We start from the raw sequence: 16,631 nt of genomic DNA, 5'->3' as shown, positions 1-16,631 counted from the left end.
GTTCAGTGCTCTGCTTTGCACTTTTTAATTGAGTTTTATTTTATTTTTGGGTTTTCTAATTTATTAGTTGCTAATTGAAATGCAAACTTTGCGACGGCGCCACAACGCTCCATTAATTTCGCATTAATTTTCTTCACGCGCCCAGAAATCTACAATTAATTTATTTACTTTGCCTAATAACGGTTTGCGATTGTTGTTGTTGCTGTGCCAAAATTGTTGTGGGCACATTGCATTTGTCACACGCACACACACACACACATACACATACACATACATATACGCAGACACACACACACACACAGATAATGCATAATGTATTAAAATTGAAATAAATAAGAACTTTGTTGTACGTCAAGCGCCGCAGAAAATTAGAAAAGACGCAAGCGACTGACAATAACAACAACAACAAAAAACAACAACGAAAATGTTAATTAAGCGAAATTTTGTATGCAGTGATCTCTACTTTATTTGTTTTTATTGGCACAAGCATACGCTGCAATTGCTAATAGGGTATATTGATTATGTGAGCTGGAATGTTACCCCAAATGAAGGCAAAGTAAATAGAATTAACGAAAATTTGAACTATTGTTAATTGTTGTATTCAATTAGTATCGATAGATTATGCACGAATTGCTTCTTATCGATAGTTTAAATGTAAATTTACTCTATGCGGCTATCGATAGTTCAGCTATGAATTACTTAGCTTATTATTTATTACCGAATAATTTGGATTAGAAGTCATGTGAAATCGAGTTTGAACTATTGATAACTATTCAAGACGATTTTATCAGTAGCATATGCTACAATTGCTTGTTATCGATAATCTAAAACTGTACTTCAAGCCCGTCAAAAATTCAGCATACTTAAAGATGTAAACAAAAGTGCAGCTTACAGTCAGAAAACCTTCAATTATCGATAAGTGTGCCAATTGATTGTTATCGATAGAGTAAAGATAACTGTTATGTTGGATTGCTAATGAAGGAGCAACTAGCAACTGTTTGAGCATATAAGCAACAGAACAAATTCGTTCACTTATCGATAACATACACTTCATCTGATTTCTTAAATTATCGTTTATGATTATCACTTTATAATCAATTGGATTTCTAATCGATGTTTGTCTAAAGCTTTATTTCAATGATCTTCCTTGGCAGGGCATCTGACAGTCGTCTAGCTAATCTCTGCCTCTATCATGCTATCTCAATCTTCCTCTCCCTCCCAGTGTCTCTCTCTCTCCTTCTGCCACTCTATTTGCATGCATAGCCTTCCCCGCATCTAATTTGTTTTTGATCGGTTTTATTGCAATTTTTCATTGCCAAAGCGTCGCAGCTGCTGTTGCGCTTGGCCAACGCCAGGGGGCGCTGCAGCGACTATCGCCTGACTGCATTTAAAATCAACTAAAGCGTCGCATAATAAATCAAATCCGTAACTATATAAAAATGAAATATGGCTTAAATACAAAATGAAAGACACAAAACTAAATTTATCATTTTGCAATCGCCAGTTTTTCTGTGTGGAATTTCAATTCTATCCGCAAGATCGTAAAACGGTCTTCTCGAATTATTAGGCAATCATGAAAAGCGCGCAATAATTTATTTATATATATGTATATCGTATATAGTATATACAGTAGTTGCTCATTTTCTACATTTTATGTTCGTTATATGATTTTTCTATGCTTTTTTCCGACTTGATTTCATTTTTTTCGTAGAAACAGGTTTTCGTTTTATTATTATTGTTTTTGTTTTTATTTACTGATGATTAGACAAAAGTTGCGACTAACTAAAGCATTTGTCATTTGAACATTTATCAGTTTCCGGAATTTCAACTGACTTACCCATGCACCTTTCACTGCTGTTTTTTATTTCTTATCTGCGCCCTCAGTGATAACTGCAGACCCCATCGATTATGCGTGTCTTAGCTGAAATGCCCACTGTGCCACTTTCCTGAAACTATACCAACTATGCAGACACATATTATATATATACTTATATATATAAATATATAATGGGAATACCTGAGTCAAGTGAATTGTACTTGAATTTTTGAAGGTCTCTTTGCAATGCACACTTGATGATAATACAACACTACTTTGCCTGGCTTGTGCTGCAATCGATAATTGGTATGAGACTAGGGAGATACCCTGTAAAGAGATGGAGACTATCTGATAACTTTAATAAAACCTTTACGGATAGGAATCAAAGTTGATTCGGTTTAAAATTAACTTAATATTCATATTCAAATTAGTCTAAATACGAATTTGGTTTGAAACCCAGTTTAAAATAGATATTTATAAATATGAAGTGTATATTTAATTTAATTACTAATACGAGTAAATGCATAAACCCTGCATGCGGGGCCGCCTTTTATTAGGGTATGCAGAGCAAATGCTGAAGAAGAAGAATTGAAGAACTTTTGTCCGTTGTCAGTTTTTAACACTTGGCGCCAGGGCGCTTAAATTGCCGTGACGATAACACGGGGCGTGGGTGCACACAAACACACACATACATTCCACACATTCATTCCACAACAAGCCCGTGTGGAAGTTGAAATCTTGCGTCTCGCTCGCACCTCTGCGCGTCATGCGATTTTTGCATTTTTCATGAGTTTGTTTTTAGCTTGTTTTGCATTTGTTGTTGCTGAATTTGTTTCCATTGATTGACAGCAACAACTATAATAATAATATAACAACAAATTGAGACAAGGCGACGGTCATCATGCCAAGCAAAAAGATACAAACAAAAATGAAACACAAAACAAAAATGGCAAAAGCGCCCAAAAAGCAAACGAACTGGCGACAAAAATCAAACAATTCGCTTTTGCAAAACATTTTAAAATAGTGCGCAATTTTACCATTTTTCTTCTCTATATTTATATTATAGACGTAGACACAAAACAAAATAAAAAAAAATAACACACTTTGACAATTCTCTCGCTCTCTCTCTCGCTCTCGCGCGCTCAAAGATCAACAGTTACAAGTTCTCTTGACCTACCTTGCTCTCTCCCTCTCTCTCTCGCTCACGCTCTTATCATCGGCTCTCAATTACAACCGTTTTACACACGTGAATGAATCCAGCTACCTCTCGCTCGCACTCGTTCTCGCTCTCTATTGGCTAATTGCAGTGGTTTTTGTTTTTGTTTTTCTCAAGAGTTTTGTTTTGTTTCTGCTTCTATTGTCGCCTCTTCTTCTTCAACTGTTGTTGTTGTTGTTGGTTTTGCTATTGATCGCATTGCACATTATCGCCATGTTTGTATTTGTTGCCATTTTTCGTTGTGCTAAAAAGGGTATTGAAAAAAATCAAACAACAACAACCAAAACAACAACGACAACAAAACAAGGCAAAGCAAAGCGCACAATGAGAAAACGGTAAACAGATTTTTATTGCGTTGCGGGCTTCTTTTGTTGTTATTGGTTGCCTTTTGCTGTTCTACTAAAATTGAAAAATTTGTCCAAGTATTTCGGGATTAATGGTGGTGGATTTAAATGGATTCCATGGAAAACAATCAATATTTGTAGATTAAAATCAATTTAAATGTTTCAATTGAATTTCGTTTAAAAATCTGCTCTAAATTGCACCACATGTTTTCTTACACAGTAATGTTTTTAATTGAAAATTGATATTCATTATTTGCTTCATTTAATAACATTTTTAATACTTGGTAAAGATTTAATTAAAATGAATCTTTTAATTGTAATAATTACAGTTTTTTCTAAGATTATTTTGCAAAGTTCTTGGGTGTCTGTCATGGCTGAAACATATACCACATTAGCACGGCCACACTACGTTTAGTTTGAGTTGAGCTGCTAAAGCGAGGTGTCTTAGCTAAGTCGCACACTTTGGCATTCACTGTTAGCTGCTAAGTGCGCACAGTTTTCGATGCCTTGCTCATCGTGAGTGTAGCAGTTCATGTGTCTCTGCTATATTTCCCTTTACAGTTTATGCGCATTGTACAACTTGGCACTTATACACTTGAGCACAGACAGCAACCACGAAAGCAAGCAGTGTCAATTAGGTGTACAAGCAGTGCGCAAGCAGTTTGGCTAACTTTTCGTACTTTTTAAATTAGGAAATAGTTTTAAAAAGTTTAACTTAATTATTTCTTCCTCACAACTAATCAATATTTGTATCTTTTCTTAATTGCAGGTAAGCCCAAGTTTTATTTACTTAACCAGCCGAGTGAGTATGCACTGAACCTAGTCTTTTTCCTCCACACACCGCAAAAAAAAAAAAAAAGAAAATTCCTTTTTCATAATTTCACATTTGACAAAACAAAACAAAAACAAAAAAAATTCATGCACAAATTTTGTTGGTTGTAAAATAAATGCAAACTTTTTACAAGCATTTTTCATTAATTGAAATTTACTGTCGTTGCTCGTTCTGTCTCTTGCTTGCTCTATCTCTGTCTCTCTCTTTTCAACTAAGAAATGGGAAAATTCTACAAATAAAAATAAAATGATTGAATTTAAATTTCAAATTTCAGAAGAAGACATTTTTCATTAGATATTATTAGATTAGTTCAGATTAGTTGATCAAGTCTATTTCGAACTATCCAACTTTCCAACTGACTATTTGAACTCAGCCAGTTTTAAAGCTGACTCGAAGAAACTTGATAAATATCTTTATTCTGGAGTACATGCTTTAGCCAGGTCCGTTTTAGACGAATCGGCGAACTATATAGTTTAGCTGTCGTGGGAATAAACGTTTTTTCTTATCTATTCTTGTACATTTTATATAAAATATATATAATATTTAAAATATATACCTTATTTAATTTTAGCTAGGGTATTTCAAGCCTCATCAACCTTTGATTTTGTAGCTAACGGTTCTTTATTGTTTTGGCTTTGAATTTAAATTTGACTCATGTTTTTCCCCCATTTATTTGCCTTAATGCCAATCTCTGATTGCACTCAAAACACGTTGACTATTTTTCTTTGCGCTTTTCCTCTTTCTTTTTTCTTTTACATTTTCCCAACTGGTCGACAACAAAAACAACAACAACAAACAACAACAACTTTAGCTGCATTCACCTAATTTCTTCGTCTTGTTTTGGCCAAAAAGTTTTGTTTCCTTGTTTGTGTTTTGTTGTTGTTGTTTGTTGTTGTTGCTTTGCAGGCGACACACTGAAAAAACAACAACAATAAAAACAAAGTGCGCTGCATAATTTGTGCATTGTTTTTTAGCAGGGGCAAGGAGTGGCAAAGGAGGCATGTAATTGTGGCAGGGGGCGGGGGGAGAGTGGCAACATGTGCGAAACTCGCATGTGATTTGTGCTCTTAAATGGCAACAGCAACAACAACAGCAACAATCACGTTGCATGAGCCATTTGTATGCAGATTTTTTAGTTGCATTTTCATTTTTTCCATCACTTTTTTCTTGTTGCACGACGCTTGTTAAACAAAATTGTTTTCTTGTTGAGATTATGTAAGAAAAAAAAAGAAAAGAAAATTAAGCAGGCATTATTTTTATCACAAAGTTTACAAAACTTAATTAGTTGTTAAACTTAAAAATTAAAGATTTTTTAAATTAAATTAACCCAAGAATAAGTTGCAAGTTTTAATGGCAGCAAAGTTGAAAGTTTTCCAATTAAAAACTGCTGCGAAAAGTTCTCAAAACACGTTTTCGACTGCACTCAAAAAGTGTTCAAAAGAATCATATATTAAAAAAAAAAGAAAGAATTTAGACTTTTTATTATCACTTAAAATTATCTATTTCTAAATAGGCAAATTATGCATTTTGGACTAGTAAAACTTAAGACAAAAGTCTTTTGAATTAAACACAATTTTGTGATCATTAAATTTTATACAAACTGAATACATATTTTTGCAATTGACAAACTGAAGTTTATTTTTGGATAGTCGAAAAACTATCGATAACTTGGAAAAGTGTTTTTTAAAGCTGAAAGCTGCAGATTTTATGATAGGAAAATGTGTTTTTGGTAAACACAAATTGTGTTTTTTATTCGATTTATTTTATATTATTAGAAGAGTGTTTTGTATTGTTATCGGAAATCGATTTGTATCGATATACATGAACTGCTTATCAGAATCAGAAGAAAACTCAATTCTCAACTAGGATATATTCTTATAGATGTACAGATTCTTATAGATAAGCAGCTTCGTTTGTTTTTAGGTCCACATTTTCTTCAATCTGAAAACTTGTCTTAGCCTGGGCAAATGTATCTTTCTAATTGTCATAGTTAATATGCCCAAAAAAAAGCATTTGCCAAGTGAAAAGCGCGCCAAAACTGAAAGTTTGTTGTTGTTGTTGTTGTGTGTGTGTGTGTTTATCCCGGATGTTGTGCGGCGTTGACTGAGTGCTGCTAACTGCATTGAATGCAATTGCAACTGCAACAGCAACTGTTGTTGTTGCAGCTGCTGCTGCTGCTGCTGCAAATGGGGTAAAAGTGTTTTTTTCTTTTCGTTTCTTTATTTATTTATTTTATATTTGGGCTGCTGTTTGTTGCAACTACTTTGTGGCACGCTGTTGTTGTTGTTGTTGTTGCTTGTTGCTTGTCACGAGATCTTTCTTCGCGGCTGCCTGCATTTTATTTATGTTTATCGTTGGCCGCAATTTGCGTTCAGTTTGCAACCAAAACTGTGAAGACTTGCCCCCAAATAGAGATGAGGATGAAGATATATATCTTTAAATTGGTACTTAACATCGATTTAGACGGACTGACGCACTATATATTATAGCTGTCATGGGAAGAAGCGATTTAAAGCTGTTTTTAAAGATAAGTTGTAAAATTAAAAGAATCTGAATATTAAAATATTTAATCATTTATTTAACAAAGCAATAAATTCTCAAAAATTGAATTCTCGCTTTAATAACAATATTTTGTGAGTAGAGAAAATAAATATTAATAAATATGGAAAATGTACAAGAATATTTTGAATAATTTTGTTATCAAGTCTGAAAGACCAAAGTTAAAATTAAAAATAAAATGTATTAAATATTTATATATATATATATCTGTTATATATATTCGTATAATAAAATATATAAAATGTGCTGATAAATATATAATATAATATATATAATAATATATACAATAAATACTATATTTAATTTTAGCTAGGGTGTTTCAAGCGTCATCAGATATATTATTTTTCACTAACTGTTTGTTCCCTCCTATTTTGGTATAAAGATGTCTTTATATACATATATATATATATATATATAACATTTCTATATATTTCTTGGCCATTTTTCTTTCTATTTGGCGATTTGTCTTCAACTTCAAGAGGCGTCTGTTGTTTATTTACTATTTTTGTTGGGGCGGAAGCGAATCTTGCCACACAATTAACTGGCTGCAATTCTGCTGCGTCTTGTTGCGTGCAACAAAGCAATCTGACAGTTTTCATTTCATTTTCATGATTATTATGATTGTGCTGATTGTGATCATGATGATTATCTATGCCACATTCAGCTCATCATTCATCATCAGCTTCTCTTCTCTTCTCGCTTTTTGTTTATGCTGAGAACTGGAGCGCATCGCCATCATGTTGCTGCCACAAATGTTGCATCATCTATTTGAGATGACGCTTGGCGCTTTTTATTCGCATTTTTTGTTTGCATATATTCAAGCAGCGGAAGAACCAGAAATTATCGATAGTTTCTATTTAATCAAATATTGTTGAGTTGTAGCAAATTAATCGATTCTTTTTATAACTTGCTATTAGTTTGCTTGGCACTGCTTAAGATCATCATTTTTCAGCAAAAACTAAAACCCAATAATCGATAACTTATCGATAAACGTATATAAAATGCATAAGTTGTATAAGAAGCTGTAGATAATTCTTAGATATAGCAAAACCTGTTTAAATAGTTATCGATGCTTAAACATTTCGCTATATCGAACATTGTGCTCTGATTTATTAATTGATGCTTTAATACTTATATTAATTGATGTATCGATAATTGCGTTAATCGATCATTTTGTTAATTAGTTATGCAATAATTCGATAGCTCGCTTCTTGGATAGTTTTCCTTGATCACTGACACTACTCATTTGCCTGCCTTTTTGAGTCTACACAGTTCAGCTCATCTGCCACGCCCACACACACATCTCTCGCTCCCCCTTCCCTTCCCTTCCCCTCCACTCCACTCACTCACACCCCCCAAAATAATTGGCAAATTCATATATTTTTGATTTCCTACATGGATTTCACTATCTCCCTCTCTTCCCCTCCCTCTCTTCCCCTCCCTCTCTTCCCCTCCCTCTCTTCCCCTATCTCTCTCTCTCTCTCTCTCTCTGAAAATATGACTGCCTATGTATATCTGCTGCTTACTCTCTCCTTCTCTCTCTCTCTTTCTTTCTCTTTTTCTTTTTTTTTTTGCTTTATTTTGCGCTTGAAAATTATCGATACACCATGTAAATTTATCGATACACACAACAAACAAACACAGCTTTAGCCACGCCCCAAGTAATAACGGTAGTCGCAAGCGTGCTTTTAGCAACCCACACATACCCTACTCCAGCACCACCACCACTTGCAACACCACCCCGCCGTCGTCGTCGTTGTCGGGGCTGCGTTTGCAGCCGCATCATTATTACTACTACGATCAATCGCATTCCGGCCGGAGTAGTTTCTGCGTGGATGCCTCACTTTGGCCCGCTGCTGTCAGCGAGGGGCAGCTCTACACGACGACGGGTGCCGACGAGGATCCCGAGGAGGCAATCGACCAGTTCTCGCCAACGCTCTACACTCGCCTCGGCTCGAGTCGTGCCATCAACATACCCAGCAGCAGCAGCAGCAGCAACATAAGCAGCAGTGCCGGCAACAGTCCACAGCATCATCCGATGCATCCGCATCTGCATCATCATCCGCATCATCAGCTGCTGCACCAGCGGCAGCAGCATGCGCAACGTTCCCTCAGCATCGGCTCAGCTGCAACTGCAACTGCAACTGCGGCAGCAACTGCAGCAGCAACAGCAGCAGCAGTGGCAGCTTTTAGTGCGAGTCCCACGGGATTTGTGCATGGCTATTCATCGTTTTATGCCAGTTCACCGGATGCTTTGGCGGAGATGGGTGCAGCTGGTGGCTTTCAACGGTTGCAAGTGCCAAGAGAGGTTGCAACAGCAGCAGCAGCAGCAACAGCAGCAGCAACTGCCGCAAGACGTCCACGTTCGCCGCTGGATGGCGCCACTGTGTTGGCCGTCAACAGGTCGGTGTGTTGGTTAACGGTTCAAAATGCCACAGTGTTGCTCAATGTTCGATTAGCCCGTCTTTAAACACAGCTAAAACTTGAGTAACTCCAAAGTTACAGCTAGTCTCTTGAGTCTCTCGATTAGTTTATTGCTTAAAAAGGTATCGATATGCAAATAGTCATCGTTCATCGAGTTATCGAAGGTATCCGCAGTAAAGTATTAGCTTTTGTGTTAAGTATCGATTAGCTTTTTCTAAAAGCCTAATTGCAGATTGAAATAAATGTGTCTATAATTGATATCGATATGCAAACAATCGTTTTAATAGTGTTAATCGACTCTGGTCACACTGATTGCGACGAGCAAATAAATGCTTACTTCGAGTATAGCAACAAACAGATCTTTAATTCTAATCGAACATTGAGTTTACTTGGCCCACAACTAATCTGTTTAACAGTTATCGAATGTCTCGTTTCTCGATAACTTTTTGATGCACGATTGCAAGTTGTTCCACTAAAAATCACAATTGCAATTGCAGAAAAACTCATGTTTTCATCTTGCACTTAATTTTGGTGTTTTGCTGGTTTTCCACAAAATGTCGCAAATACTTTCAACTCATATTGAAAATGTTGCATGTATTTTATTTGTTTGACATTTTCTCATATTCATTAATGCTTATTGCGGCATGAAAATCGATAAATATTTGCTAATATATCATCTGAGCTTCATTGAACAATTTATTTGTGGCTTGAATAAGTATTATATTATTTTTATATATTACTAATTACTGTTACCTAAGACTAAGAAACTATGGAAAAATAAAAAATGAGAAAGTTATCGATAAAATGCGATGAACTTGATTGTTGTTTGGTGTACGAGATGTTGTCTCTGAGATCAGCTCAGCCATGGTTAACCACTATCTACCCATCACTTTTGACTATATCAACCATCTATCTATAGATTTATCTATATATCGATCAGACAGATCATAGATAAATCTATCTGTTTTCCCATCTATCTATTACAATCTCAATCTCTTCATATAGATATATAACTACTATCTGTGTATCCATTTACAATCTCAATCTCTTCAGGGTCAGACTGACTATATCTTCTATATATCTGTATATCCAGTTGTCTACCACAATCTCAATTTACTTTTGAATCATCCTGCTAATAATGCAATTTATCCTTTGGCAAATTGCACTTTTCCAAACCGCGAGAAGATTTCCGGTCTGAGATGAGTCTTGAGTCTTTGCCACAGTTGATGATGCATCATTTGTCGTGGAGATGGATTCTCGAGGCGAATCCTTTTGCAATTTATTGTTGGCCCTTGCCTTGCTTTTAATTATAAAAAAGCGAAATGGGAAAAAAGTCAAAAACTCATCTTTGGAGCCACTTTAAGACTCATGTCATGTTGTCCATTAAGATTTTGAGCTAAGGTTCTCTGCCAGGAGGCGTTTCATGTGCCTCGTTTTTGTTTTTTTTTTTTTCAATTTGCAACAGCTAAAGAGTTGCGTGTGTGTGTGTTTGTGTGTGGTAAAGTGCGTTCTGAGTTGAATGCCAAAAATTGAAATGATGTCATTTCTAAACTTGAAGGTTTCTTTTCCGTTTTTCGCGTTTCGCATTTCTTTTTGCGCTGCTTTTTGTACAACTCCTCAACGCTGTTGATGTTGATGATGATGATGATGACGATTCGTAATAAAAAAGCAATTTCAAATACACATATAGATATATATATATATATATTTGTTCATATGTATATTTAGAGGGAGAGTGAGTATTACGCAGTTTGACCATTTGGCTGAGAACTGCGCATTAAACTGCGGAAATGTTTCCCTCAGGGCACTAGTTAAGGGAATACCCCTGCTATGCCCCACAACCCGGCACTAGTTAAGGGAATACCCCTGCTATGCCCCCAGTCCCCTCTGCCAGCTACGAGAATAAAAAAGGAATAACATTTTTGCATGTTGCCTGATAACTAAAGCTTAATCTCGCTCTCTCTCTCTCCCTTTCTCTCTCTCTCTCTCTCTCCCTCTCTCTCTCTCTCTCTCTCTCTCTCTTGCTCTTGTTTACTTCTGTCTGCGGCTAATTTTTATTAGCTATTTAGTTTTTGTTGGTTTATCGTTTGGGGTATTCTCTGTTTGAAGCACACTAAAAATTAAGTCGCAATTTGATGTTGTGGAAAAGTGCTCGCTTTTCTGCTGGAAAATTGTTAATGAAAAATTAAAGCAAGGCTTTCTGTTTAATTGTTAATTTATGAATATTCTACAGTAATAATTCTTAGTTACAAAAAGAGTTTAAATCTTGAACAAAAAACAGGCAAGAAAGAAGCAGATTTGACATTAGATGGTTAATCAATCAATCACACTGTTTATTCTATGTCAGTCAGTCAATCATCATAAGATAATCAAGCAGTTTGTTTATAGAAATTCAAGATTTCGACGAAGAACTTTCACTATTATTAAAAAAGACTATTCGATTTATATATGTAATATAGTAGTCTGATCATAAAACAAACTTTAGTTGCGTTTGATTGGGATTACTTAACTTGAACAAAAGGGTTATGCATACAATAACTTATCCTTCGACTGATTGTTCTAATGGTAGATAAATGTCTTATAAATATAGCTTAATAACTGGGGTACTATTTGGCATAACAAGAGATAGACAGACAGACAAACATGGCTGATCAAAGATATATATACTCAATAGGATCGATGAAGTCTCCTTCGATGCATTTAAGTTCACGAGAAAATCTAAGAGAGATTTAGAATATAGAGACTGAGTTCACATAGCAATTACATAATAACATCAATATATCTATGTGGACTCAACTATTGATGCTTAACAGGAATATATATTGATTTTATGTGAAGTATATACTACTATAGGTGCTATGTACTACCTAATTGCAGGTTGTTGGAGTGGTTTCCTTCAATGCATTGCAAACTGGGCAGCAAAATAAAATGATAAAACTCTAAATAAATTAGTATCTAACTCAGTATCTAAGTTGAGCACTGATGATCTAAATCTATATCTGCTTATTGGAAAGATTTTCCTTTAAATCGAGTGCAAGTACAGTCTGCACTCGATTAAAAACACATTTCTTATCCGCATGCGTCGTTGACTGCAACGAAGGCCACACAATAAAAAACAAAACACACTCCACAAATTTATCTGCATATATATATATATATAGATTTATATGTGTGTGTGTGTCAGTCTGCTTGTTTTGTCCAAAAATGCAGCCGCTGGCCAAGTTCAAGGTTAAAAAATCGTTGCTGCATTTTGGGAAACAAAAGAGAAGAATAAAAAGAATGAAGAGCCGAAAAAAAGGGGCTCAAAGATTGCAATTTAATTATGCAGTGCAACAAAAATCGGGACTCTCTGGACACATTGTGTGGCAACCAGAGGAGTAGGGGCGGGGCGAGTGGGGCTGGCATGGGAGGGAGGTATGCGCAAATTCTGTTTAATCGCATGGCAAACAAACACAAGACACAAATGCACACACACACACACAACAATCAACCACACACACACAGGCACACACAACATGTTTGTTGCCTCCCTCCCCGCCCCCACACACACCCCCTGCCTCTTTGCTGATAAGTGAGCTGCGTTTCATTGTCGACATTTGGTTGCTTGCCTCGATGATGTCAGCGTTTATTTTTGGGGCTCGCAACGCCGCGCGAAACAAAACAAAACACACACAAAACACACACGAAAGCCGCAAGCCTTAAAAAACATGCCAAAAATAATATTAAATGTGAGCGCAGGCAAAAAAAAAAAAAAAAAAAAAAAAAATATAACCAGGCAAAAGAAAAAAAGGAGAAAAAAAGAAAAAACCGAAACACACTCGAGTATAACAAATAACAATTACGAGCATCTGCCCAGCAAAAAAAAAACAACAAAACAACAAAATATATATAACAATAACATGCTCTGCGCGTAATGAGAGGCAGTCTCCCTCCCCCTCCCCCCTCCTCCCCATCCCCTCAACTCTCTCTGTTTCTCTGTTATAAATTGGCGTTTGTATCTTGAACCTGTTTTAACGTCCACTCACTAAAGTTACCCCCAAAAAAGCAAAAAAACAAGCAAAGAAAACAACAGAACTCAGGCAAGAATAAATTTCAAATTCACAACAACCAAAAAGAAAAGGAAAAAAGTAAATTAAAGCAAAGTAAAAGTAAAGCTTAAATTTCGACTTGACGAAGTGAGGATTACCCTTAAATCTCTGTTGAGGATTTGGTATCTTGTCGAAACATCCTTCGGCTTAATGTTTGCTTTTGGCCAGGCTAAAAGGACCAAGACTGTTTCTCTTTTGCAATTTCTCTTTGTGTCACATTCGTAAACGTTGCAACTAGTAGGCAGTCATGATTTTAAAAGACCTATTAGCCCACTTATAAATCTACTACGCCTATTTAGTTTATTATCACCTAATCCTCCCTTTCTTGCATTCGTAAACGATTTAAATTCTAATTCCTCTTTGTATCGTATTCGCAAACGTTGCAACTAGCTAAGCTGTGGTAACTTTAATACCTGTTTAAACAATATATTATCGCTTGATTCTCTCTTACCTACATTCGTCAACGTTTGCTTGTCATTTGATAAACTTATTTTTGAACAATACCAATACAAAAGATATATTATTATCACCTCATCTGCTTTGACTTGCATTCGTTAACGTTAACGTGTAATTGAATAAACTAATTCTTGAACAATAGAAAGATCAAGGTTGAGTTCCATTCAGTTGTGTTTTTCGAGTCACAAGCGAAACTATTTTTCATGGCAAATGCTGTAAAAAAAGCGCTAAATCCCATTGCAAGGGTAAACAACGACGCAGAATTTGTTTACCTTGGCCCAGCAATTTATCTGCGTCTCTTTTTTCCAACCGATCTCCAAACTCGGGTCTCCGATCTCTGGTGACTTGTGACTGCCGGTGTCTGGGATCTGTGGAGTCTTCAGTCAATTGGCGTCTTGGGTTTTTTTCTTATTTTTTTTGTATTTTTTTTTTCTTTTTGGTGTCTGCACTCATTTCATATCTTGTGGTTATTTTTGACTCCGCTTTCCAACAATGGATTGTTTACCAACTGGGCTGAAGCTCTTAAGCTCTTGTAGGCCGGCAAAACAACTTGAAGAATTTGCCAAAGTTTTTTGTTTGTCTTATTTATTTATTTTTTTTTTGTGTTTTCTTCTTTTTCATTTTGCGCCTCTCGCTCGATTGCTTTTTTTCGCCCACTCGAAGCGAAGCGCTTTTGTCTGCTTTTGGAGTTTCAGGCCTTGTCATCATCATCATCATCATCATCATAATTATTTGAAGTTCGTGACAAATTATGGCCTATCCATATTCGTCACTCTATTCTAATATTTCTCTTTCAGTTTGCACTTTTGGCATGTTCCATACATTTTTTTAAAGTTTCTTTGCCAGCAAAGTTTGTACAGTTTGCGCACTTTTACCAAAAAGTTACTGATTCACATTATTTCTTATAGATTACATTTCCGTGTATATATCCAATATTTATATTGATTACATTTACTTATATATATAAATTTGTCTCTTTCATTACAGGTATGTACAAGTTTTAAATGATTGCCTTAATGTGCGACTCTGTTTTTGGTGAGTTGCAACAGTTTCTATTTTATTTAGATAGTTTAAGATATGGGAAAATTAGAATGAACTCTAAATGGAATTGAGAACTTTGTCAAATCTTGGCCGATATTTAAACTTGAGCTCATTTGAGGCATGCTTAGTCTTCTATATCTAGATTTATGTATTTATCTTTTTCTAAAAATATTTATTCCCTGAAGCCATTAAAAATGGGAGGAAAATTATAATAAAGTTGTGCAAAAGTATGAAAGATGCATAAGGACGTATCTGCAACCCCATAAGGTATATATGATCAGGATCAATAGGAAGATAGGCCTGTTCGTCTGTGAAATCCGATCTCAGAGACTATAAGAGCTAGAAACTATAAACTTAGAGTACAAGTTCTCGAATCCCCAACGCTGAGCCAGTTAATTGTCGTCTTTATCGATATAAATCGATTTCCGATTGAAATTAAAGCACAATAGTAAAGATATTACAATTGATAAATAATATAATCGTATAATAAATGCAGATGTTGCTTTATTGATCAATTATAGATCGATATGGCTCCAATATGTACTCAAAATATTAGTTCAAATTATCTTCTATTCGAGCATTCTAACGTGTTCTGCATAGTTGGCTTATTGAAATTCAAATCACATTTAAACCAAGTTCAATTCCAATAAAAATTGAAATAAGTTCGCTGTTTGCTGAGTGTTCAGTTTACAATTGAGATACAAAATAGGCTTGAATAGTTGCAAAACATTAACTGACTTTCAAACCGTTGCAAAGCTCAAGTTGCGGCTTGTGGCTAATCGCTTTGGCATTTGCCCACTGACATTTACAATTGATATGCTGTCATAAGTTGGCCAGAGATACCAGAATAGACTACAGTAATCAACTCTATAATCATATCTGGGCATCAATCAAAGTCAACGCTCCGATTTCACATCACTTCTGACTGACGCCGAAACGAAGTTGATAATCAACTTTTCTCCATATGCAAATTGCGCCGAGTTAATTTTATAATTAAGAGCGTGCCACTTGATGCAAACGACAGTGCTGCCTAGAAATAAACACACACACAACCCAACCGTGTAATCTTAAACGAGGCATGAACTATAATGAACCGTAATCAACATTAACATTTAAGCACAACTGGGAAGAACCAAGAAATCGATGTGATTATTATTAACTGAAGGAACAGAGACTCAGCTTGAGAAAGAGACGGGGAGAGTGTGTGAGAAAGAGAGAGCGAGAGAGAAACGACAAGCGACGCCACATTGTCTGGCATTTTAACTAGCAGTTGGAGAGCGAGAGAGAGAGAGAGGGGAGAGAGGCTGGGACTGGGGCAGCTTGGGTATTCCACACGGTTAATTGCCACACTTAGGAACACGCTTACAGATACAGATACATTTGCACAGTCATAGATACAGATACAGATACATTTACACAGTTATAGATACAGATACAGATACATTTGCACAGTCATAGATACAGATACAAATGCATTTCAATGGCTGCCACTTAACAACTGCCAATTTTTGTTGCAGTCGTTGTAGATATGCATAGATAGTTGCCCCCAACGGAGGGGCATCACCATCATCATCAGTATTCAACAACTGACACGTGCGCAATGTTTTTTTGTTTTTGGATACAACAATTTTATTACATTGTTTTTCATTATTTCGCCATTAAAACTTACAATGCGCACTCGAGACAAGTGCAGCGAGGGTGGCTTCAAACGTTGATTTGCAATTATAAATATTATATTTGTATATAGTTTTATATATAGTAAATTAATAATTCTCTTACAAAAGCTGATTCTTTGGAGTTGGCATAGAAATATTCTTAAATGTTTCAAAATATAAATCAACTTTTGAGATGAAGT

At 35.7% G+C, this 16,631-nt stretch overlaps 1 protein-coding gene across 1 annotated transcript in view; it reads left to right on the top strand.

Annotated features, from left to right (window-relative positions):
- LOC6561455 (protein bunched, class 2/F/G isoform) overlaps positions 1-16,631 on the top strand; it is a 120,547-nt gene that overhangs the window by 22,103 nt on the left and 81,813 nt on the right. The window contains exon 3 of the mRNA XM_032735882.2: positions 8,412-9,170. Within this exon, the coding sequence (XP_032591773.1) occupies positions 8,412-9,170 (759 nt within the window). The remainder of the gene's footprint in view (positions 1-8,411; positions 9,171-16,631) is intronic.

Source organism: Drosophila grimshawi, unplaced genomic scaffold (assembly GCF_018153295.1).
Source record: "Drosophila grimshawi isolate 15287-2541.00 unplaced genomic scaffold, ASM1815329v1 contig_1377, whole genome shotgun sequence".
NCBI classification, from domain to species: domain Eukaryota; kingdom Metazoa; phylum Arthropoda; class Insecta; order Diptera; family Drosophilidae; genus Drosophila; species Drosophila grimshawi.
The sequence above is the reverse complement of the archived record's forward strand: the minus strand, read 5'-3'. Positions and strand labels throughout refer to the sequence as shown.